Source organism: Struthio camelus, chromosome Z, assembly GCF_040807025.1.
Source record: "Struthio camelus isolate bStrCam1 chromosome Z, bStrCam1.hap1, whole genome shotgun sequence".
NCBI lineage: Eukaryota > Metazoa > Chordata > Aves > Struthioniformes > Struthionidae > Struthio > Struthio camelus.
This window is the reverse complement of record NC_090982.1, coordinates 24,516,561-24,544,035: the sequence shown is the minus strand read 5'-3', so window position 1 is coordinate 24,544,035 and position 27,475 is coordinate 24,516,561. Positions and strand designations below refer to the sequence as shown.

The following is a 27,475-nucleotide window of genomic DNA, read 5'->3' as shown; positions in this document are numbered from 1 at the left end:
GCAAAAGGTCATATGCCAGCTAGTCCTTGACAAAAGTTTCTCCTCTTCTACCCTCCACAAGAACTGGTTCATTGCAATTTAGTCCTGACCAACAAATTCTGGAATTTTGGTCCTCTTATGATCAAGTATTCAGCATTTGACATTGAACATCATTTGCTTCTGCTTTGTGGATTGAATTCCTGGCAATTTTTCTGCACCCTGATGCAAAAAGAAGTGCTGTAGTGTCAGAATTTAGAAATGTAGTATAAAAATCACTTCTCTCCAGTTTTGCACGTGTACATGTCCAAAGGCATGTTCTGTGATCCATAAGTGCTACTTAAGCTAATGTATTTCTTTCCGCGTGGGAGATAAGACTCCTGAATACCTTTAGACAGTTTACCCTTAGTACCTGCATGTCCCACTGATGTTAAGTTAGAACTGAAAAGATTAGATGCACTGTCCCAATTGAGGAATCAAGCTTCAAATTTGCCTTTGGGAAAGATTCTCCTGAAAACTGTGGCTGGGATATAGCTCCCACAGCAAATCATCCTGTGTTCCTAAAACGTGTTTGCATTGCGGATCTACAAAATGTGCATAGGAATCTAATTCTTTCTCCTCCACTGTCAGACTTCACTGTGATCTTTATATTTTTCCCTCTTGCAAAAGAAGCACAGTCATACCAACCTGACAGCCTTCTGCCATGAGATGACTGGCTTGGTGGATGAAGGGAGAGCTGTGGGGTTGTTTATCTCGGCTTTTGACACTGTCTCCATAACGTCCTCATAGACAAGCCGATAAAGTGCAGGCTAGGTAAGTGGCTGGTGCAGTGGCCTGAAAACTGGCTCAACTGCCAGTCTCAGAGGGATGCGATCAGCAGCATGAAGTCTAGCTGGAGACCAGTCATTGGTGGGGTCCCCCAGGGGTCAGATCTGGCACCAATACTATTTAAAATCTTCATGATGACCTGGATGATGGGACTGAATGCATTTTCAGCAACTTTGCAGATGATACAAAACCTGGAGGAGCAGCTGATACACCAGAGGGCTGTGCTGGTATTCAGAGGGACCTCAACAGGCTGGAGAAATGGGCAGACAGGAGCCTCATGAAGTTCAGCAAAGGGAAGTGCAGAGTCCTGCACCTAGGGAGGAATAACCCCATGCACCAGGACAGGCTGGGAGCCAGTCAGCTAGAGAGCAGCTCTGCGGAGCAGGCCCTGGGGGTCCTGGTGGACCACAAGCTGAACATGATCCAGCAGTGTGCCATTGTGGCAAAGATGACCAACAGTGTCCTGGACTGCATTAGGCAGAGTGTTGCCAGCAGGTTGAGGGAGGTGATCCCTCCCCTCTGCCAGTGAGAGACACCTGCAGTGCTCGGTCTGGTTCTGGGCTCTGCAGTACAAGAGAGACAGGGAGCTGCTGGAGTGAGTCCCGCAAAGAGCCATGAAGATCCTGAAAGGACTGGAGCATCTCTAACACAAGGAGAGGCTGCAAGAGCTGGGACTGTTCAGCCTAGAGAAGAAAAGGGGGGAATCTTATCAATGCGTTTAAACATCTGATGGAAGAGCATAAAGACGCTAGGCACAGGATGAGAGGTAACGGGCACAAACTGAAACACAGGAAATTGCATTTAAATGTAAAAAATATTTTTCACTATGAGGATGACTGAGCACTGGAACAGATTGCCCAGAGAGGGTCTGGACTCTCCATCTGTGGACATATTCGAAAACCATTTGGACACTATCCTGAGCAACCAGGCTGTAGGTGCCCCAGACTGAGCAGGTGGGTTGGACTAGACGATCTCCAGAGGTCCCTTCCAAGCTCAACCTTTCTGTGATTCTGTGCTACTTGCATTGTTTCTTACTTTTCACTGGCACAGATTATGGTGCCTCAGTCTAAATCCCTACAAACAAGCATCTTAATAATAATTCGTAATTGTCAGAAATTGAGTACGTTAAAAATTATATATGGCTCAATAACAAAAAGAGTATGCAAATAAATCCATCTTACTTACATAAACCTTCATCTTTAAAAGTATGACATTGAACAAAGGCCCCTTATGAAGGGAAGGTCTCAGGGTAAAACCGGAAGAAAGGGGGAAAATAGCTTTTGCGTTTTATTTTAATTTTTGTATATTTGTAAATTAAACTTCTCTTTAAAAAAGTACATCACTTCAAATGTCGTGAGTTAGTGTTCTCTATCCCTTTCCTTTGTTTAGGGCTTTGTTTTTAGTTCACCTCGATGTTTTTCTGGAGTCTTATTCCTCCTCCTTTTGTCCTTTTATTGCTGTCTAAGACCTCAAGACAGAGTCAAGGATGCTGTCAATTGACAACTTTCATAAGGGTTCATGCACCAGAATGAATTTCACTTTGCTTCCTTCGCTGGTCCGGCACTTCTTGCTGGGCCAACCCTGTGCTCAACAGGATAAATTCTGTTCTGCTGCTGCTTGTAGGATTTTAAAACGACAATCCAGAAAATGCCCTCTGCAATCTAGTCACTTGTCCAAGACAAGTATATTAGTATAGTCCCCCTCCCACTGAAATCAGCAGCAGCTCTCCCTCATGCTTTGATAAAATCTGAATCAGCTACTGGAAAGGACAGAGTGCTGCTGTCTCCTTCCGGCCTCTAACCGCTCCAGCTGGGAACAAGACCACTTCCCCCCCCCCCCCACAGTCTGTAAAATATCCCTGCTCCATTTGCAGCCACAATTTGCCTTCCCTCCCGCCAGATATTCCATCTTCCTTTGGGATTCTGTTCTTCTAATTGAATTCTTCCTTTTAACCTTTAGCAGGTTGCCACAAAGGAGAAAACTCTATAATACAATACTTTATAGACTGGTACGGAGCATGTATGACAAAATGAAAGAAGACTAAAAGGACAGTGGCACTATCTCATTAAATGTTTTATAGGCTGCCCCAAAAAGAAGTGATCATTTTCAGAAGTCCAGTTGCCTTTCGCCCTACTGCCAGCCTCTTAACAGACATTTGATTGTATTTAGTCATAATCTTTCTAACCTGTGGCTTTCCTAAAAATAGCTTCCAGTCTGAAGATAACACCTTCTCCTCCCTCCTACACACACACACACACACACGCATATGTACACATGCACACATTTTTGCCTGTTTCCATGGAAACTCCACTGGAAAATGTTTACATGCCAGCCATGTCAGAGAGAACTTTCTCATGAAGCTAAAAGACAACTTAGATATAATAAGAAAATGCCACTAATGCTTTCATGATTTCATTGGCTCTAAATTACCTACCTAAGCAACTATGTGGTAAAGTGAATTTTGCTTTCCCCACCAAAGAGCAGCAGGCGTGCAGTGCATTTCAGGGCAGAGCCTCTGGCTGACACGGTTCCCCCTTGCCCAGGAGTACTCATTCCTCTTGCAGCAAATTAACATGATTTGAGCCTAAGTAGCATTGTGTTCTCTGTCACAGGCTGTGATTCTTGGACTATATTAAACATTTCTACTTTGTAGCATGGGGGAGAGGAGTTGACAGCAGCCTTTATTGCAAGGCAGTGATATATTCCAGCATGTTTGGTGTTTGTTTGATCGTTAAAAATAAGTTTTCCGATGCCTAAAACTCTTTTCAGTTGCCACACGCAGCCTAAAATACATGCCTGCATCTTGTTTTCCAATATAGCTCTTTACAACTTAATGAGATTGCACTGCTGTCAAAAGGGATGAATATTTATTTTTCCAAGGCCTTTTCTAGTTGCCTTTTCTACGTTTTTTTCTGCTGTGTGCCATTTTGACTTACTTGAAAAGTAAACTGGTCACCTGTATCTCTTTACTGCCATACCTGTTACTTCCAGTGATGGGCTGACTGTAATTTTGAATTGTAAGTATTTCTTTTTGAATTCTCCAAAGCGTGCTGAGTGTAACATGGGCAGAAAAAGCTGCGTATAGGCTCAGGACCCTGGTCTTGCAGGTATTTGCACAAGAGCCCTGGAAGAAACAGAGAGCAGTAACAGAAGCTGGAGCACATGCTGACCTGTGCCTTGCTCATTCCCACAGGCTCCACTCAAAAGATAGCTTTTTTCTGCCCGTTCACAGGGCAGAGAGGATTGACACAAATTAGCTGCATTGAGGAGAGCTACCATATTAGCAGAATGCTTTCTAAGAGCTCAGGGATTGAATATTACTCCACAGCTGAATTTTACCCCAGCATTCACAAGGAAAGACATTCTTTTCCATTTTAGCAACTTAGATATTGCTTGCAACTGCTGTAGCTTAGTGTCTCACCTTCTTTTGTGTATTTTTCCAAATGAGATGTAGCAGAAGATAAGTGAGCAATCCAAGTCACACAGAAGTTTGCAGCAGAGGCTCGAAGCTTTTCCAGAGTTCACAGTAGCACTCTAATTGCGTCTGTCCTCTGCCTTTCTAGTGAAATAAATTAATACAAGATTTGCTACTCTAAAAAAAAAAAATCAATCTCAATACTGAACAACAATACTTACATTTGAGACAGGTAACATTTTGAGACATGGTAATTTTTTCTTGATTCACTCATTGTGAAAAGTTGGCCTGTACAGAGCTCTTCACTTCCAAAAAAAAAGAGTTCAGCAGCCTTTTGCAGCACTATATATATATAACATAAATATGTAACATTTTTATAGCGCATGCAGTATCTGTGCTTCAGTATGAGCAAACTGAACTGCAAATAGTCCCTGCCGGCAGTTTCCCTTTCTAGGGGAGACCTGATGCCGACTAACCACATCAGAAGTCAGAATACAGGAGGTATGTACAAGCATAACATTTTCTAGTTCACTTCTCATTTATCTGTTACCGCATTTGGGCTAGCAGAATAAGCCTAAAAAATGTACTATTTGTAATTCTTATCCTATAGCTGTTTTACGATATGGACCAGTTGGTAAATACTGGCATATTCAGTATTGCAGGTAGATTTGAAGTGGTTCGTTGGAGTTGTTTTCCATGTTTTCCTACTGTCAGGTAAAAAGCATAAAAATACAGTTGTTTGCTGTTGTGTTGGATAAACGGCTGTTTTTACTATGATAATGTATTTTGAGTTAAGTATCTAAGGAGGCAGTTATCTTCTGATGTTTGCCAAAAGCAGTGACTACATTGTGACTTTGGCAGATGGAGTATGCTATAATCTGTTGTTTGTAAACAAAAGGGTTACTGATGAAATGTCACCGTATGTTGCTGTTGTTTATATAATATGAAACACACAGTCACTCCCTGTCTTTGGAGAGATTTTCTTGGGAGATAGGGAAAAGTGGCCAGATTAATCATGAGCAAAACAATGTGAGATGTCTTCCATGGGATTACAGAGAAGTATTAGATACACATTCTTGGGTGAAGAAGTCATGAAAGATGTTAGGTAAGGGATATTTGTTACCTTTGTCATTGTTTGTCATGGGTTGCATGCAAGAAGAACTGAAGTAGCAAGAATAGGATTAGGAATAGATTGGTTTAAATTAAACCGGTTAAACCGACAGATTAGTTTAAAAGAAAATTTTAAAAGTATACTAGTTACAGACACGTAAAAGGGCATACATAGCCAAACTACATTTTTAATCTCATTTTTTTCAAAATAGATAGTTACAGCTATTGTTTTTATTATTTACAGATGTACCCCACTAACCCTGGTAGAATATGCGAATGGATCATTTGCCTATTAGAGAATTCATTTGGTTATCATTATTGGTTTATTTACTCTATGGCAGCATGTCCAGTGCATCCAAGCAAGAGTATGCACATTATGTTCAGCACTGCAAAGACAGTCCCAAGCACAAGTGAGAACAAAGGAGGACACAACAGAGAGTGGAAAGAATTATGACATCTGATAAGGATTTTGTGGAAAGACATCAATGACTTTATATATGATGACCTAATGCAGCTTCTTCTAAACCTTTAACTACTGGAAGATGAAAAATCCAATACTTCTTCCCTGAGTAGCCATGTCCACCCATCAGAAAGTGAATACCAGGCTAAATGAGCCTTTAGTTGGAGTCAGTATGGCTGTTCTAATGTTCATAGTCCAGTCAAGCTTACCACAGAGATTTTACAGTAGTTTTATCCTCTCCTACCTCCCCAAAATCACCTAGTATTTACCAAAGTACAACACACAAACTTGGCTTGGAAAAGGCCTCCTGATGATCATGCTGGTTTAGAGGAAGTGATGCTTATGCCAGTCATTTTTGCAAGGAACAGTGTTAATATGTTTTAATGGCTATCTAGAACCCTTAGAATTAACACTATTTGTGATATAAATAAACTGTACAGTTGTATTTTCATTAGCATATTCTGGACTATCTTTTCATACAGAGTCATCAGAATGGACTTACAAAATGTAAGAAGGGCATGTTTGTCTGTACAGCATAACATAACCTGTGTTTTTTGTGGCAGCCGTTACATTTCAATTCAAATTAAAGTCAGTGCAGGTACTGGAGTATTAGCAGAGTTCATAATATCAATTAATGCAGCTTTCCAATATGTTTCTCCCCAGAATCTGTAAAGCTAGTTAGCTGCAGAGTTGTACCAGGGAATGAATTTTGTGGTAGGATTCACTTCTCTGCAGATAGCCAGCTAGTGCCACCTGACTTGGCCTAGAGAACTGGAGATTCTGGCACAGTGATGGCAGAGAGGTCATAAGCTGGCAGTCCTGTGCTCTTCTGATCCAGCATCTGAAGGCCAGCTAAGATACCAGAAGGTATCTAAAATAGCACCAGCATGTATGTGTGTAGGCAACTGAACGCCAGCCTTTATGTCACGGTATCTTTTTTTTTCTTAGCATAATATATTTAACATTGCAAGTACTGAGTTCAGTCAGAATCATATAGGATAAAAATTGAAGTCATGCAGACTAAAAAGATCAAAACTATAGTTTCAGTGCTAATTGCTGCAAACTATGAGAAAATGTATATTCAGTATGTACATCACAGAGGTCTGAATTCACAGACGGTGCAGTGTGCAGTGTGCATAAGCTGTGCTGTGTAATTTTAAATCACTGCTACTTAGTCTAGAGCATGACAGTCACATTTACACGGTTTAGTTGTAAAAATTCTTTCTTTTTCATTTCTTCAGCCTCAGTGGGTAGTTCCGAGCACTCTGAAATCTACTAAGGCTAAATTTGCAAATGTATTGAACTTCTGATTTTTGGAAGATCAGTACTTGAAAATCAGATGTTGATTCTGATTTATGAAATAAGAAACAAAGAGCCAATCTGTAGCTTCTATAATGCATCCTGGAGTTAAACTAGCAAGGAAAAAGGTTTTGCCCTACTGCATTTTGAGCTTGAGCCTGAGTTTTTATTTTGGAGGAAGTTATCTTGGGGAGACAGGTGAGGTAGTATGACTTGAAAGTGAAAAGTTATTAAACAGATGGACCAAGGTTCTCCAGGAAGCACATGCAAAATCTCCAAACGTACATTTTTTTTTATGCTGCTTGTATACTGACATTCATGTTGCCTGGGTGTTCAGGATAGTCCAGTGTCGTTTGACAAAGACATGAGACCAGAATCAGGCCCACAGTTGAAGTACTGCATATACCAGTAGAGTATTGCATGAACCAAATTAGGTATTAATTTCTGTACATTTTGCGGACTCATGTACAAACTCAGGCTAATACATAAAGTTTTTGTTGTGATTAAAAATGGTTGTTACTCATGGCTGATTTCTAAAGATGGCAATTCAGAAAATACTTAGTCATTTAGTTCTGTTTATGAAACAGTCATTTGTGGAGGCTTATTCCTGCTGAGTCTGCTGCTTGAATTATGCAGAGGCCACTCATAAAGAGTAACCTAGGCAACCTTTCAATTGCTCCTTTTGTGCTCAAATTTTACCTCAATCATCATATTTCAAGGCTAAACATCCAGCTTGGTTTGATTTGCCCACCCCAGCATTATCTGCCAGAATGGAAAAGGAACAGATTTGATTTAAGGAAGTAAACCCAAAAACTCCTGCACCTGCACCTGCATGGCCCCCTAGAAAGGTCAGGCTTTGATAATCTAGGGAAATGGGATACTAAGCGTCTGCCTGCTGTGGTAAAAAGCTGAAAGCTAAAGGCCTAGCCTCTTAAGCTGCTGAGGAGCTTCTTCAAGCACTATAATTACAATGAATTATGTCTCTGTGTCTGCTTCTAAAACCTTTTAATGATATTATGATAATGATGTTATGACCTCTTCAATGTACTGTCACCTTACAGTGAAACAAGTTGAGAGTTTCACAAAGTGTAGAATTAACAAAATATAGCCTTCTGTTGACATTAGCCCATAATCATCAAAGTAGCCGCAGCCTGTCAATGTGTCAGGAGGAAAAAAGTGAGTTTGTTTCCATTCCTTTGGTGTACACTGATGAAGTCATGCAGCTGTATGACTGAAGAGCCTGGGCTGAGGATCGGGCTTTGCTTCTCTAGGGAATGATCGGTTCACAGTAGGTGAATAGTCAAATAGTTCAGGAGTTTGAACTAATAGTTCAGTTAGTTATCATATTTGAATAATTAAGACTGGATCTTCAGTCAAAATTAGCAATAAGTATGAAATGTTATGGAGTTGTAAAAACTAACTTATGGTGCTATTCAAATGACTGCTTTTTATAGCATTGTCACATGGCTTATGTAAGCAATGTTAGCACAGGGCAGTAACTCACAAGAAGCCTGTGTTCTAAGTCCATGGGAAGAATAGCTTGCTCACTTCAGGAAGGGCTGAATTCTCACTTGTAATCTCTTGGTGAAAGATGAAAACTACTTGAAGAAGTAGTTGTATACCCCTTCACGCTCTCAACTGAACATAATTTGCATCAAGTACGGCTTTGGGGCTTCCTTAGCATTCACTGAGCTCTTTAGGAATCTTTCCACAGGCTAAGTGGGATTTGAAATAGGCACATTTATGTGAAAGAACTATTTAGGGCAATTTTTCTTTTGCCTTATTCCCCGATATAAGTTAGACCCCTGTGCAGCTTTGGAGACATTGCCTAGCTGTGATGCACCGTAGGTAAATAGGCCAGGAAAAAAGCGTAATGTTAAAACAGGCTGAATTATGCTCACTTTACTTTCTTTCTGTGGCAGTCTCAAAGGGCTGCATTTTGCCAGCAGGCTGAGCAACAGAAGCAGGCTAGGGAAAGAGATGTATGTGGCAGCCAAAAGGCTTTCTGTCACTAGAAAAGATTCCTGTGCATCTACTCTGTAATGGTCATAACAGGTGAAGAGCATATGCGTAAAAAGAGATGAAAGATTAATGTGAGGATCAACTACACCGATAGGAGAGGAATGTCTTTCCTGTAGTTGTAGCACCAAGCTGTAAGAAGACTGTGTATTGTGACAGGTCTAAACAGGACAGGTTCAGGCTAGATATGAGAAAAAATTTCGCCATGACAGCACAGCAGTGAAGCTGCCCATAGAGGTTTTGCCATCTCCGTCCTTGGAGGTTTTCAAGCAACTTTTTACTGACTGGATAACCCCCGAGCAACCTGGTCTGCCCCCACGGCTGAGCAACTTGGGGCAGGGGTGAGAATGGAGACCTCCTGAGGTTGCCGACAGCCTGAATTGCCTTATGTGAATGCCGTACCATTGCCTTATGGTCCTATGAATGGGAAAAAGTACACAGGCATATACATATATAAATGTATACATACATATATATATACACAAATGTACACGTATATGGCCAGGCTTGATGCAGACGAGAGCAGTATTGGTTTTTGATCGGACTAGCCATGTCTGTGAAGGAAGGTCTGTGGGAAAATGCATCTGAGGCACCGGGTGGGTGGGGGTCCCCTCCAGGCAGAAGGCGCGATGCTGGTCCGTGCATCATCACCGTCAGCACGGCCGCAAGCAGTGATGTCCTTGGGCAGCCAGTGCTGGAGGGATACCCTGTAATTATTGAAATGCGGTTAAGTCCTAAAGATTCCCTCTTAAAGAATCCCTAACCTCATTCATCCACTTTAATTTTCTGCTCACTGCTGTTTTTCTTGCAGAATGAAGAAGACGATGAAGACAAGCCTCTCAGCCTGGTCTGGCCTGACACCCTGCGCAAACAGCTCACCTACCTAATTGTTTTACCTATTGTTTTTCCACTGTGGGTTTCCCTCCCAGATGTCAGAAATCCTGTAAGTAGCTGTTGTTATAAGTCAGTGTGTTATGTGAAACAGGATGATTGCTGAGTGCCAGCATGCAAGAAAGGACCATAGTGGATTTAAGCAAAAATAGAACTAATGATTTTCTTAACAGTTTCTTTTCTGAAGAAGATGCCACAACAGAATTTTATAGTAAACATCAATTTTCAAGTGGGTACTTGTGGGCAATTGGAAGATAATAGCTCTGTAAATATTGCCATTTGTATTCGTTACTATTTTATCACACAAAGAGAAAGCTATCAAAACTTCTTCTGTGGGGCTTTTACATCTATGTTTCTAGATCTCCACTGAGCATTACTTAAGAAGTGTTGAGAAGGTCTTCCCAACTGCAGTGCCATATAGGGTAAGACTGGAAAGGCAAAGGCTAGATTTTCTCTGTGTTTCAAAAATAATGATATGCATTTTTCTTAAATGCATGTTCTCTACTAGCCTTATACAGCAATTCTCATTAAAGGGCAATTTTGTTTCAGGAAGGTCTGACTGAAAATTGAGCAAAGGAGACCTCTGTCTTCTATTTGTCATCTTTTAATTTTCATACTAGGATAAGATCCAGAAGTCTTTCCATGCGTAGAACACGTACTAATTTTGTCCAAACATGGCCTGAAGTCATGTAAGATGGCTTATTTAATACAAATCACTTACAAATGGCTTAATACAAAAAAGTTGTCAAATTGTGCCTCTTTTCTGTTCGCATATGCAAACAGTAATAACTGGAAAGGTTTTAATGGTAAGTTAAAAAAAAAAAAAGTCAATAGCTGGATGAATTCTTTAGTAGTGCTTTAATCTCTTTCTGGATCAAAAAAAGACTTAACACTCCAGCAGGAGAAGGCTGTAAACTTATAAGGTTATAAATCAACACCCTGATTTCTTTTTTTCCTCCTCATCACATTTCCCATCCCACACACTGGAAAACTGCAGTTCAGTGGAAGAAACAAGCTAAAATAAGTTCTGCAATTTGTTTTTAGATAAATGTTTCTCTGAGGGTATAAACTGACATTTTCTCTTTCAATCTTTAGGCTCTATTTTCTTTAAGCTTTCAAACTGGTGAAGATTTTTGTTTGGTAACACAAAAGAGCATACTACATGAATTCCTGTGTTTGTGTCCTCATTTTATTATCCAAAATCATCACTGCATTATTTTTCTTAAAAATTTGACCCACTGTGAGCAAGTACTGCTAAGAAATAAGTCTGTGCATTATTATGTATTTAAAAATTCTGATGCTAACTTTAATAGCATTTACAATCTTTTTTATTTCTCCCCCTTGAAGGTGTGTAAATATCCAGCATTCAATACTGTATAAATGAGAACAGTCAGAATAATGGTTTGGGAAGTTCAGTGTCTCCTGAATTTGCATGCAGCCGTGTAGTGTGTGTGGATCTTAACACGAGAATTGTTCACAACAGACCTGGTGCGCTGACATCCTAGAATTAACGTACTATGCCGTAACATAAAAGATAAGCACAGATGTGTGGGCCACATGTGTCAATGGGCAGCAGAGTTTTAAAATTTCATTCACTGAAAGGAGTAGCTTGTTATACAGAAATAAAAGTGAATTGCGTATTGCACGCAGTTTGTAATTACATGTAGTAATAACAGAAGCGGTAACAAGCTGTATGAGTGTGACAAGCTGTTTACTTTGAGCATTACTGTCAAAGAAAGCAGATGGTAGCATAAACTCTCTGTGCCCAGCTGTCTAACTTTTCAGGGACGCTTCATTAGTGTGTTTGTCTCTAAAATACTCTCACTTATGCTTGTGTGTCATCCCCCCTTTCCTTTCCTAAAGAGAACAAAACCTAATTGCACATCTCGGCATGTGCTTCAGAAAACAACTTTACATTAAATCTGTGAGGCAAAAGTTAACATAAACCTCAAACAATACTTAAACATATTTTGTAGGTAGGCCTTACATCAGCGTCTCAATGGGCAAAAGTGCTAATTTTAGTCAGAAATTCAAATTCTCTATCAGGATGCTCCGACTAGCATGGGGGCATGTATAATGAACCCTTGTGTGCTAAATACTGATTTGAGAGACCATAAGGAGCTTTTGACATCCTCTGTGGGTGCCCGCTTTTCAAAAATCTGCTCTCCTTTACTCGTTGAGGCTCCTGGAGTCCTAAAGTATATTTTATCTCTGCTTAATGAGGAAGGTTTGACAGCGTTTACTAGTCTTAGACCAAGCTGCACTTAGCTCCAGAAAACTCAGAAGCTCTAGCAAAATTATTTCACATACAAGGCCTTTGATTATGAAGTTAGTAAAATCCTTGCTGCCTTATTGTTCTCTGGTGTACAGATATAGATATTTGCATTTATCTACAGTAGATTATGCGTTAGCTCAAATAATTCGTCAGCTGTTCAATTGTTGACTTGTTCTAATGTGTGTTTAGTGGCTCAGTTATACCTGTTCACATAAAATGAGTGTATTTATAAATCCTTACTATAATATCAATCATGTTACTAGAGGTAGGCAAGAGGTAGGTGTGCTCTTGGGGAATTTTATCTTTGGGTTTTCGTTCAGGCATTTGTAAAAATAACGGGTATTTTCCCTGTACTAATAGCTAACTTCACTAGTGGTTTTCCAAAGGCCATAAATACAACTGTTCGCCTCCTACAGTTAGAGATATTGAAACATTGATGGGAAAAGGACATGAGCAAGGTCACCCGGTAGGCTAGGGGCATAAATTGAGCAGCAGCTCTCTTGTTATAGGCGCAGTGCACTGTCCCTCCCTTTGTCACACAGGCCGGAAAAAACATCTATCCAGGCCCCGTTCCAGTTGTCGCTGGATCCATATGGGGCAGTTTTTTGTATCCATGGAAGTTCCTGTTTTCAGCCAAGAGACAGGGCTTACGTGAACTCTCGCTGGCGTACGGAGATGCGCTGTTGCCAAGGGGACAAGGACAAGATGTTCCTCCAGGGACCTAGTTACTGTAGCAGGTTCTGAGTAATCAGATTTAACCGCTGTCAAGAATGGGTGGAAGATCAGAGATGGCATGCAGATAAATCTATGCCTGAGAAAAACATACGATTCATTCAGGCTGTGAAGGTACAGATGTCTGTAATAGGACTGGCTAAAATTAAGACAAATACTTGGCAAATTACTAAGCACTCGTTATGTTGCAGAATCAGGCTCTCAGGAAAAAACCTTTACTTTTTCAACATACTTCTATCACTGCGGTTACTTAACAGTAAGTCCGATTTTTCAAACACCAGTAAGAATTCAACACAGAGATGTACCAGGATATATATGCTTAAGGTTGCTGATTGACAGGAGTGGTACCAAGCTAACAGATCTACAGCGAAGCTACAAAACTATTTTTCTTTCATTAAATTAAAATAGGATACAAAACTGTACAATCCATGGCTTTTTTCACTTGGTTCTGTTGCCATGACCACAACAGAACCAAGTGATAGTAAACTGGAGAATTGGCTAAGACTGGCTGGGTATATGCATGCTGCAAAGCTACTGACTCATAATTCTTAGCCATCCGATTCTCCACGTTCTGTGGATGTCTGACCTGGATAAGCAATATGCGATTATTTTACAAGAACCATTTGGTATATATAATCCTGTACTCTCACTGACTGACAGTTCTTAGTGGCCAGTAGCTGGGTTTTGCATAATCTAATGTATGCTTATTTCTTCAGTGCTGTAGAGCGATTATTCAAATTCCACTATTGTCATTTGCTTGCCTATGTGGGTTTAAAGACTAGCTGACAACAATAAGGTTATCACTTCATCTTCTCCTTCCCCATATGATTTTCCCTCAAATCCTAGTATTTGCAGAGAAGAAAAGATTATGTTAAAAGTTGAAAGACTTGGGTGCTAAGAAAGCTGAAAAAGAAGTACCAGTTATTTGGTTAAAAAAAAGAAATTGCTGCTTAGATCCATTTATCCCTTCCAGTCTCAGCTGTGCTCACGCTGATTTTCAATCACTACTTTAGCAGTCACCTTCATGTAATTGTTCTTTTCAGAACAAGTTCTTCTGCTCCCACTACATAGAAAGTTTTGATATTAAAATAAAAAGCGAATCTAATTTCTCATAGGTTTAAACAGAAACACTGGAAACTCATTAGCAGATTTACTTATATAATAGAAGTTCAGAACTCTATTTTGAAGAAGTCAGTCTGCTCCGTGAGGAGTTAAGAAGCAGGTCAACCAGGGTAGCTTGTGCAGTTCTGGAAATAGTGCTTCTGACAGCAATAAAATTTAAGTGGCAAAGACATTTTCATTGCCACATAGCTATTTGTGCCTATATTTAAACAAAATTCATTTAAAACGACTACTGGAATCTTTTTCCTCCTCTAACTGAGGTTCAGTTACTTATCTCTATGTCAGGATTTCCTCATGGGTTTTGGGAATATTGTTAAATCTGTACCATCTTTAATGTATCTTCCTGTGTATATGAAATTACAGAGTTATGTAGATCGTGTTAGTCAACGTTTACCAACTCAGTTCTCAGGAGGGCACTGAGCATTATGCTGACTAGCCCCCAGGAGTGAGTAAGTGCTCTGCAGCATGGCTTACAATTGCATCTCCTGGTAAGGCAGATACAGGCCTTTTAGCTGTCCCTTTGCGTAGGTGAGTGTGTACAATTATCATTACTGACTTTCCCTTTTTCCCGTCAGTAATGGCCTGACCTCGTTTCGTGTAAATCAGCAGAAAGATTCTGCCCAGTTTCAGGGAGCGGACGACCAGCCCCACTGTTTTCAGGTGGAGCTGACAGAAGGCGCTGCCGTACCCGCGCGGTTTAGCCCGTCCGATTTACCGAGCCCCTCTCCCAGTTGCAGCCGGCCGCAGCAAACGCTTCCTAGACCTGAAGCTGACCCATGCAAATTCCTGTTGTGCCTGGTATGAAAGAAAAGCTGGCTGCACGGCTCCGTAACCTCCCCAAACAAGCAGACGTTAGCACGGCTTAACCCAGCTGAACAGGCAGCATTCGAATAGTGTTTTCTCCCAGCGCAGGGGTAGTGACAGGGGCTCTCGGACCGTTTGCGAGCCCGTCCTCTTCCTCGACCCCAGGGCTGGTCGCACGGCTCCGCGGTGCCCATCTCTTCCACCCCGGCCCACGGGAATGGCCCACGAGCGAGCGGTCCCAGTGCCGCGGGGCACGACGCGAGGCGCGCTGTCCAGCTGGCTCGTATCTCCCCTCCAGCTTGCCTTGCTGAGAGGTCACGCCAGGTCTGATGCCATCGGGAGGCCCCACGAGAGATGTGAGCTGCTTGGGTGTGATTGCCTGGCAGAAGGAAAATCGGGTGGCGCACGCATAGCACAAGTTGAAAGTAGATGTAATGAGGGTTTAATGGGAAGAGGTGCCACAGGGCTGAGCAGCAGCTGGAGCAAGTACTCAGAGTGGTATAGCTTACTTCCACTGGTCCTACTGGTTGTTCACATAAACTTGTAGGACTTTGCAAATGGCACATTAGGAAAGATCTGGGGTGAGGATTTGTCTTCAAAAGGTGGATGCCTGTAAAGAATGCGATTTCATTCAAGATTATTAGCATTCATTCACAGTGCAAATTCCATTTTAAACACTAATTTGATTTAGACAGTGATTACCTGATACAGTCCTACAGTGATGTTTCCTTCCTTTGGTAGTTAAGTTGATCTCTTTTTATTGCACAGATCTAGCGTGCCAATAGGAAGTAGAGATGATGAACAAGACAGAGGAACAGTGAGCAAAATAAGTTATTAATATGAATATTACCCATTCATTGGCTGCAAGAATACTATATATTTAAAGCTTGATGTTGATATAGCAGACACTGAAAATCAACATGAGATTATTCTGGTGTAATACTGATTTCAGAATTCATTTAAGGGTCTCAAAGTGTGATTGTTCTAGTTTTTTTGTAACCTGTCTGTAAACTTCTCTTCAAAACAAAGCATGGCAAATGTGTGCTTAATTCATCTTCTGTGCTCATTGAAAAAGTGGGTATTTCCCCAAGAATAATTAAATGCCCTAATAAATTTTAAATGTGTATTTTTTAGCTCAGTGCCATGTCAGCCTTTCTGATACTGACCGTGAAAGCTGTTGCACAAAGTAATTGGTGCACAACAAAGGATGTGAATACCTCTTATAACAATTTGAAAACATTCTTTTTGATTAGACATTAAATCGTTTATAAATTTAGAAGCCCAAACCTTCAGGCAGCTAAATATGTATGCAAACTGCAACATAAGAGCATATGGTATAAATGACAACCCAAAACTCACCAGTCAGAATAATACATGTTGTTAGGAGGTGAATCTTGTCATAGACTAATTTATAACTGAAGCCAGTGGAAGAATGAGGCATGGGTAAGCATACATCAGTATGGGCAGTCAGTTTTTGAATTTCTTGACATTTATTTTGATCATCTAATCATGATCAGAATAGATGATCAGGATAGGTGATCAGAAGAAATGAGAGGTCACTTAAGGAGTGAATAAGAATACTGCATACCGGCCTTTAACATAGTTGTTCACTCTTTCTCTTTCTTTCTGTTCCAGAGGTCAAGAAAATTTTTTCCAATCACATTTTTTGGCTCAATCAGTTGGATTGGATTTTTTTCTTACTTAATGGTCTGGTGGGCACATCAGGTAAGAAGGTGTCACACTGGTACAAAATAAAAGCCCTGCGTTGTGTTTTACCCCTCAAGAAATCATTTAGAATCAAAGTCCATCATCTATCTGTCTCATGTGGAGTAGTGCTTTATTTTAGGAGCTAGAAGGATGGATAAAGTAAATCACTACTCAGTAAATGGAAAGTAGATTAGAGAGCAGTGGTTGCCCTCAAGAAATGTTTGATCTTTCTGTTAACATCAGTGCCATAAGGAGCCGCTTGTCAATACCTACTGATCCTCTTTGACAATCTTACGTTTCCCCTGAAACTCACAGAACATTGTGAAAACAAGTAATTCTCCAATCATGTCGGTAGTCTCTGCATTTCCAAGCTAGTCAGGAAGCTCAAAAATAATATTCCCAATTCAGCAGGTTTTGCAGCAGAGAGCGTCTTTCCACCACAAGACTTCAACACCTATTTTTGCTGTTTTTACTCAATCCCTTTCAGGTTGGAGAAACCATTGGTATTAGTGAAGAAATCATGGGGTTGACTATTTTAGCTGCTGGCACGTCTATTCCTGACCTTATTACCAGTGTGATTGTAGCACGCAAAGGTCTGGGGGACATGGCTGTATCCAGCTCTGTTGGAAGCAACATCTTTGACATCACAGTCGGGTAAGTCCTACGGCAAGAAAATTGCAGCTGTTTTAATACCAAGTCTTGTGTTCATAACATGTTGCCCTGGTTTTATCAAGGTGTTACCTACAACAATTTTCTGCTATTGATTTTTAGAAAAGAGAATGATGCAAATATGCAGTGGGTTTTATTCTTTCAAGTGTTCAGAAGTTAAGAGATACTTGCATGACACGCTTGTTATAAATTGGTTGCATGATTCTTTATTTCACGCATCACAGAACTGCCCAGGCAAAAGTAAATTATTCTTAAAAAGCATTGTTCCAAAAATGAGTTTTTAAAATCCTTTATGCTGTTGTCAGGCACTCTGTTGCTATTGTTCACTTATATTTCCACTCACTGTGCCTATGCTAGAGCTTTCTTTATAACCAGTGATCAGGGAACAATTCATTGCCTCTGCAGTGTCCAGGATGTTTGCTGTGAAAATGAACAGAATGTCATTGACTCATAGAGCTTTTATAAGCTGCTGTTGGTGTGTGATTTTTTATATACCTGGCAAATCCCAAATTACAAACCAATTCTCTGTTAACGCTTAGGTCCTTTTGTATACCTCTGACAATATGAAGCAACATACGATTGTGCAGAAATCTGCTACTTACATTTTAGTGCATGCCGGGACCCTCTCTATCTGATGCAGAACATAAAGGCTTCACCGCAGCACGAGGATAATGATGTGTCACGTGCGGTTGGAATGTAAATTCCTGTCTGACCCTTTCAGAGCAAGCTAAACCAGATCTGGAAACGCTGTATGCCTCAGTGTTTCAAAAGTGTGCAGGAAATCTACAGCAAAATTCTGTCTTAATTCCCTTTTTCCTATCTTTAGCATAGGGTAGAAGCAATGAGAATCGTATCCATCATCTTATGGATCTCCATCCAGTTGTTATTTCTTGACATTGTACATCTAGAAGAACAGATCCTGCATCATGGTTTTAGCTGCTGTAAAATATATCAGCAACTGTGCTCATACAAAATGGGATCCCAAAGTTGGAGTGGTTAGTAAATGGCTCTTTGCTCCATCTCCATCTGTTAGCTAACAGCAATACTTTTGGACACAGCTGAAAAACTGGCAATTTTTTTATATTAATCCAGAAGCATGAACTGCGTTAAATAGCGTTTGTAAGAAAAATATCTGCAAAACATAAGCAAACATTGTTCGTTCCCAAATACTTCAACTTAGAACGTGTAGGGTGCATTGCAAAACATCTCCCTTTCGCAATACTTTTCTTTTTCCTTAATATTTTTAGTCTTCCTGCTTATGGATATGTATGTTGTCCTGTAGCACAGTATGCTGGACCTGCTACCTTGACAGCAAAAATGGCAGTTTAGCTGTAGTTGTGGCTTAGTTAGTAATGCAGCTATAATAAATTATTCTCTCTTGAGCTGCTTATTCAGAGTTTGAATGATGTGAGCTGCTGACACCTCTTTTTATGCTTTCCACGCCTACTAAGCTCCAATCAGTAGCTTAAATATATATTTCAACTTGACTTCTTCCAGAGGGATGTTGCCTCATACAGTAGCATCAGAGCTGGGAAATGCATTAACAGCAAGTACAGAAATAGAAATTAAGCTGCAGTTCAGTCAAAGTTCAAACATTTTAACATAGGTTTTTATGTGAGCATGGATCAAGACATTTAAGGGCCGAAGTTTGAGGGCAGCACCTTGGGGAGTGCTAATTCTGCACAGGAAGGATGTGCTGCCCACCTTCCACTGTCAGGCAAGCTCTTGGAAGAAGATTGACAGCAGATCTCTCTGCAGATGTTTTGAATCCACAAGCAAATGAACGAGGACTTCTTGTTCACAGGCAGGAAACCAGATGATTTCTGTCAGCTAAGGGAAACATAGTGCCTGCTGGCAGCTGGAGGAAGAACGATGGGGAGTGCAAATCCCACGTGTTCTCCGAAGAACCACATGCAAAGTGACAAATGAGATTTATGTGTGATTTGTGAAATCAGAAGAGTTTGGTACCTCACTTTATGCAGGAAGCCTGTGGTTGAAATAGCCAAAGCTATCAGGAGAGAAGGGGCTGGGAAAATGTCAGAATGATGAGCAAACACAGAGCGGCCTCCAAAGTTTAGGAAATTACACAGAAGGAATCTTTGCCTTCCCCCTGTCTCCATATATCTGAATAGCTCACCTTTTTCTAAACTAGGTTCATCCTTCCTCAGCCCACCAGTTCGCCTCTGGGTATCCTTGGGAGCCTGCTGTTGAGAGGAAAGGTTTTTAGTTATAACGCAGTGTGTTATCTAATGCCTCTGTAGCTATGTGTTTTCCCTGGCCAGAGAGATGGGTTTCCCTGTGTTCCTGTCAATATCTTTGCATTTTGAAGTGCCATCAGAACCTTACTGGTGTCCCTTTCTGCATCTCTGCAATGTTTCCGATTTCTTTTTTTGTTTCTTAACAGCCTTCCTCTTCCGTGGCTCCTGTTTGCTGTGATTAACAGCTTTGCCCCAGTGACAGTCAGCAGCAATGGTCTGTTCTGTGCAATCGTCCTCCTCTTCATTATGCTACTCTTTGTCATCCTATCCATCGCTTTCTGCAAGTGGAAGATGAATAAAATCCTGGGCTGTCTTATGTTCGGGCTTTATTTTGTGTTCCTGATTGTCAGCGTCCTCCTGGAGGACAAAGTGATACAGTGTCCTGTCTCCATTTAGTGGAAAGTGCCGTTTCTTGAGGAAAAAAAAAAAAAATATATATATATATATATATATATATTCAAACACACATATATATAAAAATATATCAAAATGAAGCAGCAAAAACCCACAATGGAAAGCTTCTATGAGAATTACCAGTGGATTTGAAAATTTCCTATCCCTCAGTTTTAAAAGAAAGAAAGAATGGGTGAAATTTAAAGCAGAAGAATGATTGCTGCTGGACAGTGCAGTTACGTTTGAAGGGCTGAGGTCAGCTGCAATGAGGTTTTCTCTGTTTGCTGCAGGACATCCTCACTGCCCAGTACCAGAGATGCTGTACATGCTTTGTAACAGTGAAAACTACTGCATCTTCTATGCCTGTGGTACCTATCCGTGGACCTCTCTTTCTCTATAGTAGTATACACAGACACACACAGTAATCAGTACTTAAGACAATATTCTTCTAAGGAGAATGCTAGTATCAGCTTTGGGGATGCAACCACACCCCCGACCCATTCGGGGTTTATCTGACAATCTACTGGTGCTCCAGAGTGGAAGGCATTGACCAAGAGCAAGATTTACAGACAGGGAAGATCTTGCACATCTCTTAACTTTAGTGGATTTATGTGATGTGATTTCAGCAAAGCCAGGGAGTTCTTCAGAATTTTGGTCCTCTTCATCACAGGTCTGTGATGGCAACTGGCAAGATGTAAAATGATGGTTTACTACATCTTGCAAAACTCTTCAGCTTCCAGAAGCTCCAGCTTTAGCATTTATGGGGATATGATGTCTGGCCATTTTGCAACTGGTGCAGATTTTCGTTATATTCACACGTGAAGTCCAGACTGGGGATTTGCTGTCTTCTCTAGTATCAACCCAGCATGCAAAGAGATCATTCAACTACTGCGTGGACTCAGTATTTTTTCTGATGCAGCAATACTACCAACAGTACCAATGTCTTTCTGATGCTATTACCATTATGAATTTGCCTTTTCATGCCAGAAAAAAAAGGCTGATTTGCTTATGCATAGTATTTCATACAGAATATAGAGGTAGTTGTAACGTGGCAGCCTAATTGTTGAAGTGGATATGTATTTTACAGGCTATTCTCCAGCACTACTTGCAGCATAATGACCTTCACAGCTGTATATAGTTATCATTGGAGGAGATCCCCAGCCGATGTACAGAGCTGGGGTAGTTCATATTGGCTTGTGTAAATCTTGAAACTAGGTAGGAAAAATTAACGGTTTAAATATAGTGGCATTGCAGGAAACTCACATGGAAATCTTTCGGTGTTGCCGGAAGTGTGAATGTCTAAAGAAGCCCAGGAAGGTGTGAAAATGCAACATTATCCTACTGAAATCCTGGGAGAAGGAGAAGGAGAAGGTCCAAGTCCAGAACAAAAAAGTCAGGAGAGAAAAAGAAAAGAAGTGTTCACATTTTCTGTAGTTCAGATGATTACAAGAAATGGGAGAACTGGAATGGGTATTACGAAGTTATTTCAGATAATGGCTGTCTGTTTGTTCAAGTCTTTGTGTGCAGTTAGAGTTCCCGAAATTTCAGCGTGTATCTGTGACCCGTTTCAGAGTTGTTTTGTACTCATTATTGTGCTCACAATGGCCATGCCATGTTCACAGCTGTGTAACAGAAGGCTCAGCACATTTTGTCTTGGCTGTTTTTCTGATGCTGTCACCGTGCTTTCCTGCCTGTGTTTCATGCTTTTGCTTTTCGTTCACCCTCTTTGTCCTTTACTGGATTCCTATTATATGTGTCTATAGCTGTAGATAACAGTATCTTGTTAGAGCGTAAGGACTTGACGGAAAAAAATGGTAGCACGAACAGCAAGAAATACATATTTAAAATTACAAAAATGTTAATATTTTGAAAAAGTGAAACACAAATGAAAAAAGCAAGAAATTTAGGAGTTACAATATCTACTATTTATGTCTTGTTCTAAGGTGTTAAGTCCTAGGTACAGAATTACATTCAGAACCGATCTTAACCACGCTCCTGCAACATCCCTTGCTTTTTAGTGTGAGCCTCTCTAATTGTGAGCAAAACTTTGTCTATGCATTTAAGAGCCTCCATTCTCCAGAATCCTTACCTATCTTAACTCTAGTGCTGCCCGCCTCTTAAACGTTTGTTTCTATGGAGGTACACAGTGGAAAAATAATAGGTATAGAGATAACCTGCAGTGCCCTCTGCTGAAAAGAATAGCACATCTACACAAGAAAATGCATAAACCAAATCCTGAACTCAAATGAAATGTCTGATAGGGTTCAACAGGTGTCCCAAAAGCCAGAGCTGACTCCACAGTATAATCTGTCCTGAGGGAGTCCTCAAATCCTTCGTAGCTCTGACGACGGTGTTCAGAATAGGGGGAGGATTAAGAAAAATGACAGGCTTCCAGTGTGACCCAAGACGTTCTTTCCCCAGATGAGCTCAGTAATGTAGGGTGACTTAAAAGAGCGTGTGCAAGATTTCGTCAGTGGTATACCTCTAACATGATAGCAGTGTTTATATGGTCACTTACATCATACAGAGATGCCCAACTTCACTGGTCTGACATCTTGAAACAAGAAAGCAAGCAAGGACAAGAGTCTAATTTCTACTCAGTGCATTACTCCTTTTTTGTTGTTCTTTTTGGATGATGATTGCATGGCCATCATGGTGTAATTCGTGCACTGAGAAGCAAAAACACCCTGCCTGCCTCTGAGAGCTGCGAGAGCACTCTGGTGTGGTCCAGGAAGCAGAGGAGCAGCAGCAGAGGCCACCACTCTAACCGGGGGTAGGCAGAGGATAAACCGAGCTGCTTCAGAGCAATACGTGCTAGCCATGTGTTAGTCCGAGGCTGGCATAAAAACTTGCAGGAAGAATTCTGTGTATATGCCTGATATACTGAATGATATACTGAAATGACATTTGTGCTGTGTTAAAATACCTGACTCATTTCTTTCCTTGGGGAATTTGGCTGTGTTTGACTGCCCCTGTCAACACATTTGTCTTGCAAAGGATTAAAACGATTTTTTTTCTCCCAAGAGTAAGATACCTGGCAGCTCTCACTGTCTTGCCTCTACTGGGCAGATAATTACTGTGCTGGGCAGATGCAGCCATTAAAATGAGTGAATAACTGCACTGCTGGTGGCAGCTCAGTGCCAGAGGTGACAGGAAAGATTTCTGTTACGTAGTGCTTTCTGTGGAATAACCCAATGTCTGTACAGGCTGTGAGAGCTGATTATAATATGTACCTAGACAGCCTTTTACATGACTGCTGCAGTAAACTCTTTGAGGATGCTTGCATATCGACGTGTTCTTTGATTATAAGCCAATAGGTCCATTGATAGAGGAAAGAGAGGCAGAGGAATGTCACTGAGGGAGGAGCATGACCCCTTATCTCATGAGGAAGGACTCTGAAAGCCTGAAACTGGAGAGCCGAGAGACAGCCTAGGGTTGCTGTAACACAGTGATTAAATGTCCATAACATGTGAAGGTTCAACTCTGCTGGGGATATACACCACTTGTTAGGATACTGATCCTTTACAATGATAGCAGACTTACCAAGGGACAAATTCTGATACTTTTGCAGTAGTCTCATTTTGCTGTTATCTCGCAGAAATCAGTGACCGTGTTCCTGGTGTCCATTGTTCGTTAAGTGTTTCGCTGTTGGATCCATGAGCATTTCTGAATAATATGCACCTATAAATCAAAGCTAAATTTCTGTTTTCCTCCTTCAGGTAAATTTCTGAACGACTTCAATATGAATATGGTCCTGCAAACAGCCTAAATTCTGCAGTGAGCTAGTAATGTGGGAGTCAATGTATAAATAATATAGAAATTGGCGTTACAATCAAAATTCTGTTCTTGCGTAGTGTTGTTAGGACAACCCCAGATTTGCAACACAGTAAGTGAGATCAGAGTACAGGGTAAGACCTCAGGTTAAATAGCCACCTCTCTCTAGCACCCCCACACCTGAACAGAACCAATCCGGGTAATAATTTTTGGAAGGGATTTCCAGTAGCACTTGAGCAGGATCATAGGTCAGATTATGTAACCTGTTGTAAATGTTGTCTGACTGAGAACACTGACTTCATGGGAGTTACAGGAGAGAACTGGCTCCCTGTTTGCAAAACGCCACTGAAGTTCTACAAGTATTTGCGGTTTTCTAGAAAAACACCTTCTGCAGAAGCTGCTGTGGTGGAATCGTTAGGGTAGATGGTATAAACATCTGATGAAACATGTGATACAAGGATGGTCCCTGGAAGGATGACATGGAAAAGTCTTTTCAACAGCAAAGTTCTGGGTAATTTAGTTGCACCTTTTTACTGAGAGCTAGTGCTTTCTTGTAGCACAGACAGGCTCTGTGTCCTGAATCCCTGGGCTTATTTATCCAATGTATCTTGCTGTCTACACAATCCCCAGAAGCATAAAGCACAGTAGGTGACACAGAAACTTTTCTAAATGTCATCTGATGTTTATAATAGCAATGAACCTATCATGTAATTTTCCATATATCTACTCTTCTAGTATTTTATGGTCACTGTCATTCATGGTACTGTTGTGTATGAGTAAGAAAGTCCCTAAAGAGGTAGGTTAAACAGGTGGTTAATCCAAGTACTGTAAAAAAGATACTGAGAAATATTGTTAATGTCTGGGCATTTTTCAGGGGATTATTTCTCTGGTTGTCATTTATGTCAATACAATATTTCAAGAAATAGGGGATATATTTTTTTTATGATTCTCTTTTCAAGAGTAATTCCTTAAAATAGCATCCTGCAGTCCTTACTACGTATGATCTGAATCAAATATGAGCCTGTATCAAATGGATTTATTTAGTTTATAACAAAGAAATAATCCCTTTTCCAACCACTGGCCCACTGAAGTCTGGGAGGTTTCTGCCACTGCCTTCGACAAGATCCAGATTTCTATCATATCATCCAGTATTTCATAAATGCACTCATGTAACAAACATAATTGTCCTGAGAGCTGTGTACAAGGAGAGAAATTGCATCCGCTTGTATTTTGGAAACCTTTTTACCTCTTGTAAATAACAGTGACACCGCTAACTGAGAAAGAGGCATGGCTCATTCCTGTGAGGGGCTGGTTGTTTTCCTGCTTTTCCTGAAAAGGCTGTTGCAAGAATAGGCATCTGGAAGCACAGCTGCAGAAGATGACTTTCAGATTAACAAATGGGATAGGTTGCACCGAAAAGTGTGGGTCAGAGTCCTGCTCCAGCCCTCCACACAGATGTGGGTTTCACTTCTGGTTGATATTTTTAAATGATCCTTCTTGGATCTGTTGCCATGAGCTACAGGGATATCAGTAGTGGGGTATGAGTCATTTCCTTTGGGAATGGGAAGGATAAGTCCCCAAACTTCCAGACCAAAGTTATGCAATGTATTGCACCCATAAGATATAGAAGATGTATGGATCACAGCCCCAGAGTCCAGATAGATAAGTCATCTGTGGACCTGCTGTGTGTTGCTAATTGCCAGTGTGTGACATCTCAGGACTTGTCTGCCTCGGTGGGTGCAGAGTTTGCACGTTCTCCCTGCCCATGCTCCACGCTGGCTGCACACAAGCCATCTCTTCTGCAGAAGCCATGTACTCACATCAGCGGGGCACTGCAGCTGTGCTCCCTGCCAGCCAGATGCAAGGCAGCCCCAGGCTAGAAGCCGTGTAACCAAATTGAGCACGGGTAGAGTGGACACACAATTGACCGCGCTGTTCCTACACGGACCGTAAATTGGCCGGGATGAGATCGAATAAGAAATAATGTAATTAGAGATTCATAAATGAACTGTACATTCATGTAGATTTACTGTAAATCCACCCCTCATCAAACAGAAAACCAAACTAAACTGAATGAAATCTGTGTGTTTTTAAATATCTTGCACTTTACTACTTTTTTTTAACCATTATCTTACGTCACATAGTTGTCTTAATGTGAAGAGAAGCCATAAAAAAACCCAGACTAGTTCAGGGTTTCTAAATGGGGGATGATAGTTTTAACGTAAAGAATCCATTTTATGTCTTTGTTTAAGGTATAATGTAAAATACCATCAAATATATGTACAGTAAAGCAGGATATAGTTTTGCCTTAGTGAAGCTGTAAGTAAGACGGAGTTTGCTCATTCTCCTAAAATTCCCTGGGTGACTGTAGAAAATGGTACACACTGACTTTGCCACAGGGGCTCAACGCTGTCATCCTTGTTCACTCCAGAAGAAGGAATATAATGCTTGCAGTCAAGCCCAGCGATGCAATTAAGTCATCCTGTTGCTCAAATATTTTCTCCCACTCAGATCACAGTAAATTAAACCCCTCCTATTTTAAGTTTATAACAGCTGAGCTATTTCTATCGCATCTTTTTTACAAAAGAGCCAAAGTTTTCAGGGTCAAACTATCTAGTAAAAAACAAATACTTCTCTTAATCTCCCATCAAAATTAAGATCAGACCTCTGTTTTGTCACATGAAAGTAACAAAGAGCAGCATGTTATAACTGACAGAGGCTATTTTTGTAATAAAGCTTTTTTAACTTGTTTCCAACTTCATAGTTTTCTTACTCTCCCAGCTCTCATTTTCAACTTAGTGTAAGAAAAATCTGAAGTCCCCAGTCTTATTTATTTCAAACTTTAAAAAAAAAAATCTATTGCCATGGAAGCCAATCCAAGCAACCCCAAGAAAATTCTAGTTTTTTTCATGTGTATGGATCATTATTCAGTAGATTAAACTGTTATATGTCTGAATTGGTACATTCTCTGTGAATATAAGTCTGTATATGAATACGAAAGTTAAATTTATTTCTGCATAGGCTTTAGGAAATAATCCCTTCTAACAAAGGTCCTACTTCAGTATAGCTACAGAATGTTTCACTGTGGTGTATACACTTTTTCACATTAATGTATAAACCTTATATTACTGATACAGAGCTCTTCACATAAATCACTTTATGTAATTAAGTTGTCTAAGTGTGAATAACAATAAGAACAATAAATAATAATAAAAAGGACTTAATGGTGTGTGACTTGATTCAATATTTTCTGGCTTAATTATCTTGGATTTGCAACAGCTCTGAAAATATTTTTTTAAATATCTGTTCTAGATTGAATTGCAATTTGCAAGGCTACCATCATATGTGTTAAAGTAGCATTTGCAGCATCTTGCCACATCACTGTGCTACCTGCTGTGCAAACACAGAGGAAGAAAAACAGTCCATGTTCCAGGGAGCTCAGAATTTGGTTAAGCAGGAGTTTTTCATCTGCAGCCCAATGTGAAACTACCAGACAATAACTTCCTCGAGTCGTGTACGTCTGGAGTCCTGTGGTCCCATTTGCACCAAGCCTCCAATATGTTTCTTAACTGAGACATGTTTGTTCACAGGTTGTTTTGAAAGCTGTTCTTCAGTTTGACAGCTTGCTGTTTAATCTTCAGACTGCACAGTGTGTCGTCCTTGCCAGTCAGGATGTTTGGCTTTTTTTTAGTGCGTGGTTGGGTGAAGGATACTTTTGAAAAAAAAAAAAAGAAACACACACA

The 27,475-nt window shown here is 40.6% G+C and overlaps 2 protein-coding genes across 4 annotated transcripts in view; one reads left to right on the top strand and one right to left on the bottom strand.

The window, feature by feature from the left end:
• SLC24A2 (solute carrier family 24 member 2) overlaps window positions 1–20,010 on the top strand; it is a 109,133-nt gene extending 89,123 nt beyond the window's left edge. For all 3 annotated transcript variants that reach the window (XM_068927413.1, XM_068927414.1, XM_068927412.1), the window contains 4 exons: window positions 9,919–10,050; window positions 16,567–16,656; window positions 17,126–17,292; window positions 19,712–20,010. In XM_068927413.1, the coding sequence (XP_068783514.1) occupies window positions 9,919–10,050; window positions 16,567–16,656; window positions 17,126–17,292; window positions 19,712–19,961 (639 nt within the window). In that variant the 3' untranslated portion in view covers window positions 19,962–20,010. The remainder of the gene's footprint in view (window positions 1–9,918; window positions 10,051–16,566; window positions 16,657–17,125; window positions 17,293–19,711) is intronic.
• Window positions 20,011–26,723: 6,713 nt separating this feature from the next.
• The window catches only part of ACER2 (alkaline ceramidase 2), a 43,864-nt gene continuing 43,112 nt past the window's right edge, over window positions 26,724–27,475 (bottom strand). The window contains exon 12 of the transcript XR_011137776.1: window positions 26,724–27,444. The gene's annotated coding sequence lies outside the window, so the exon portion shown is untranslated. The remainder of the gene's footprint in view (window positions 27,445–27,475) is intronic.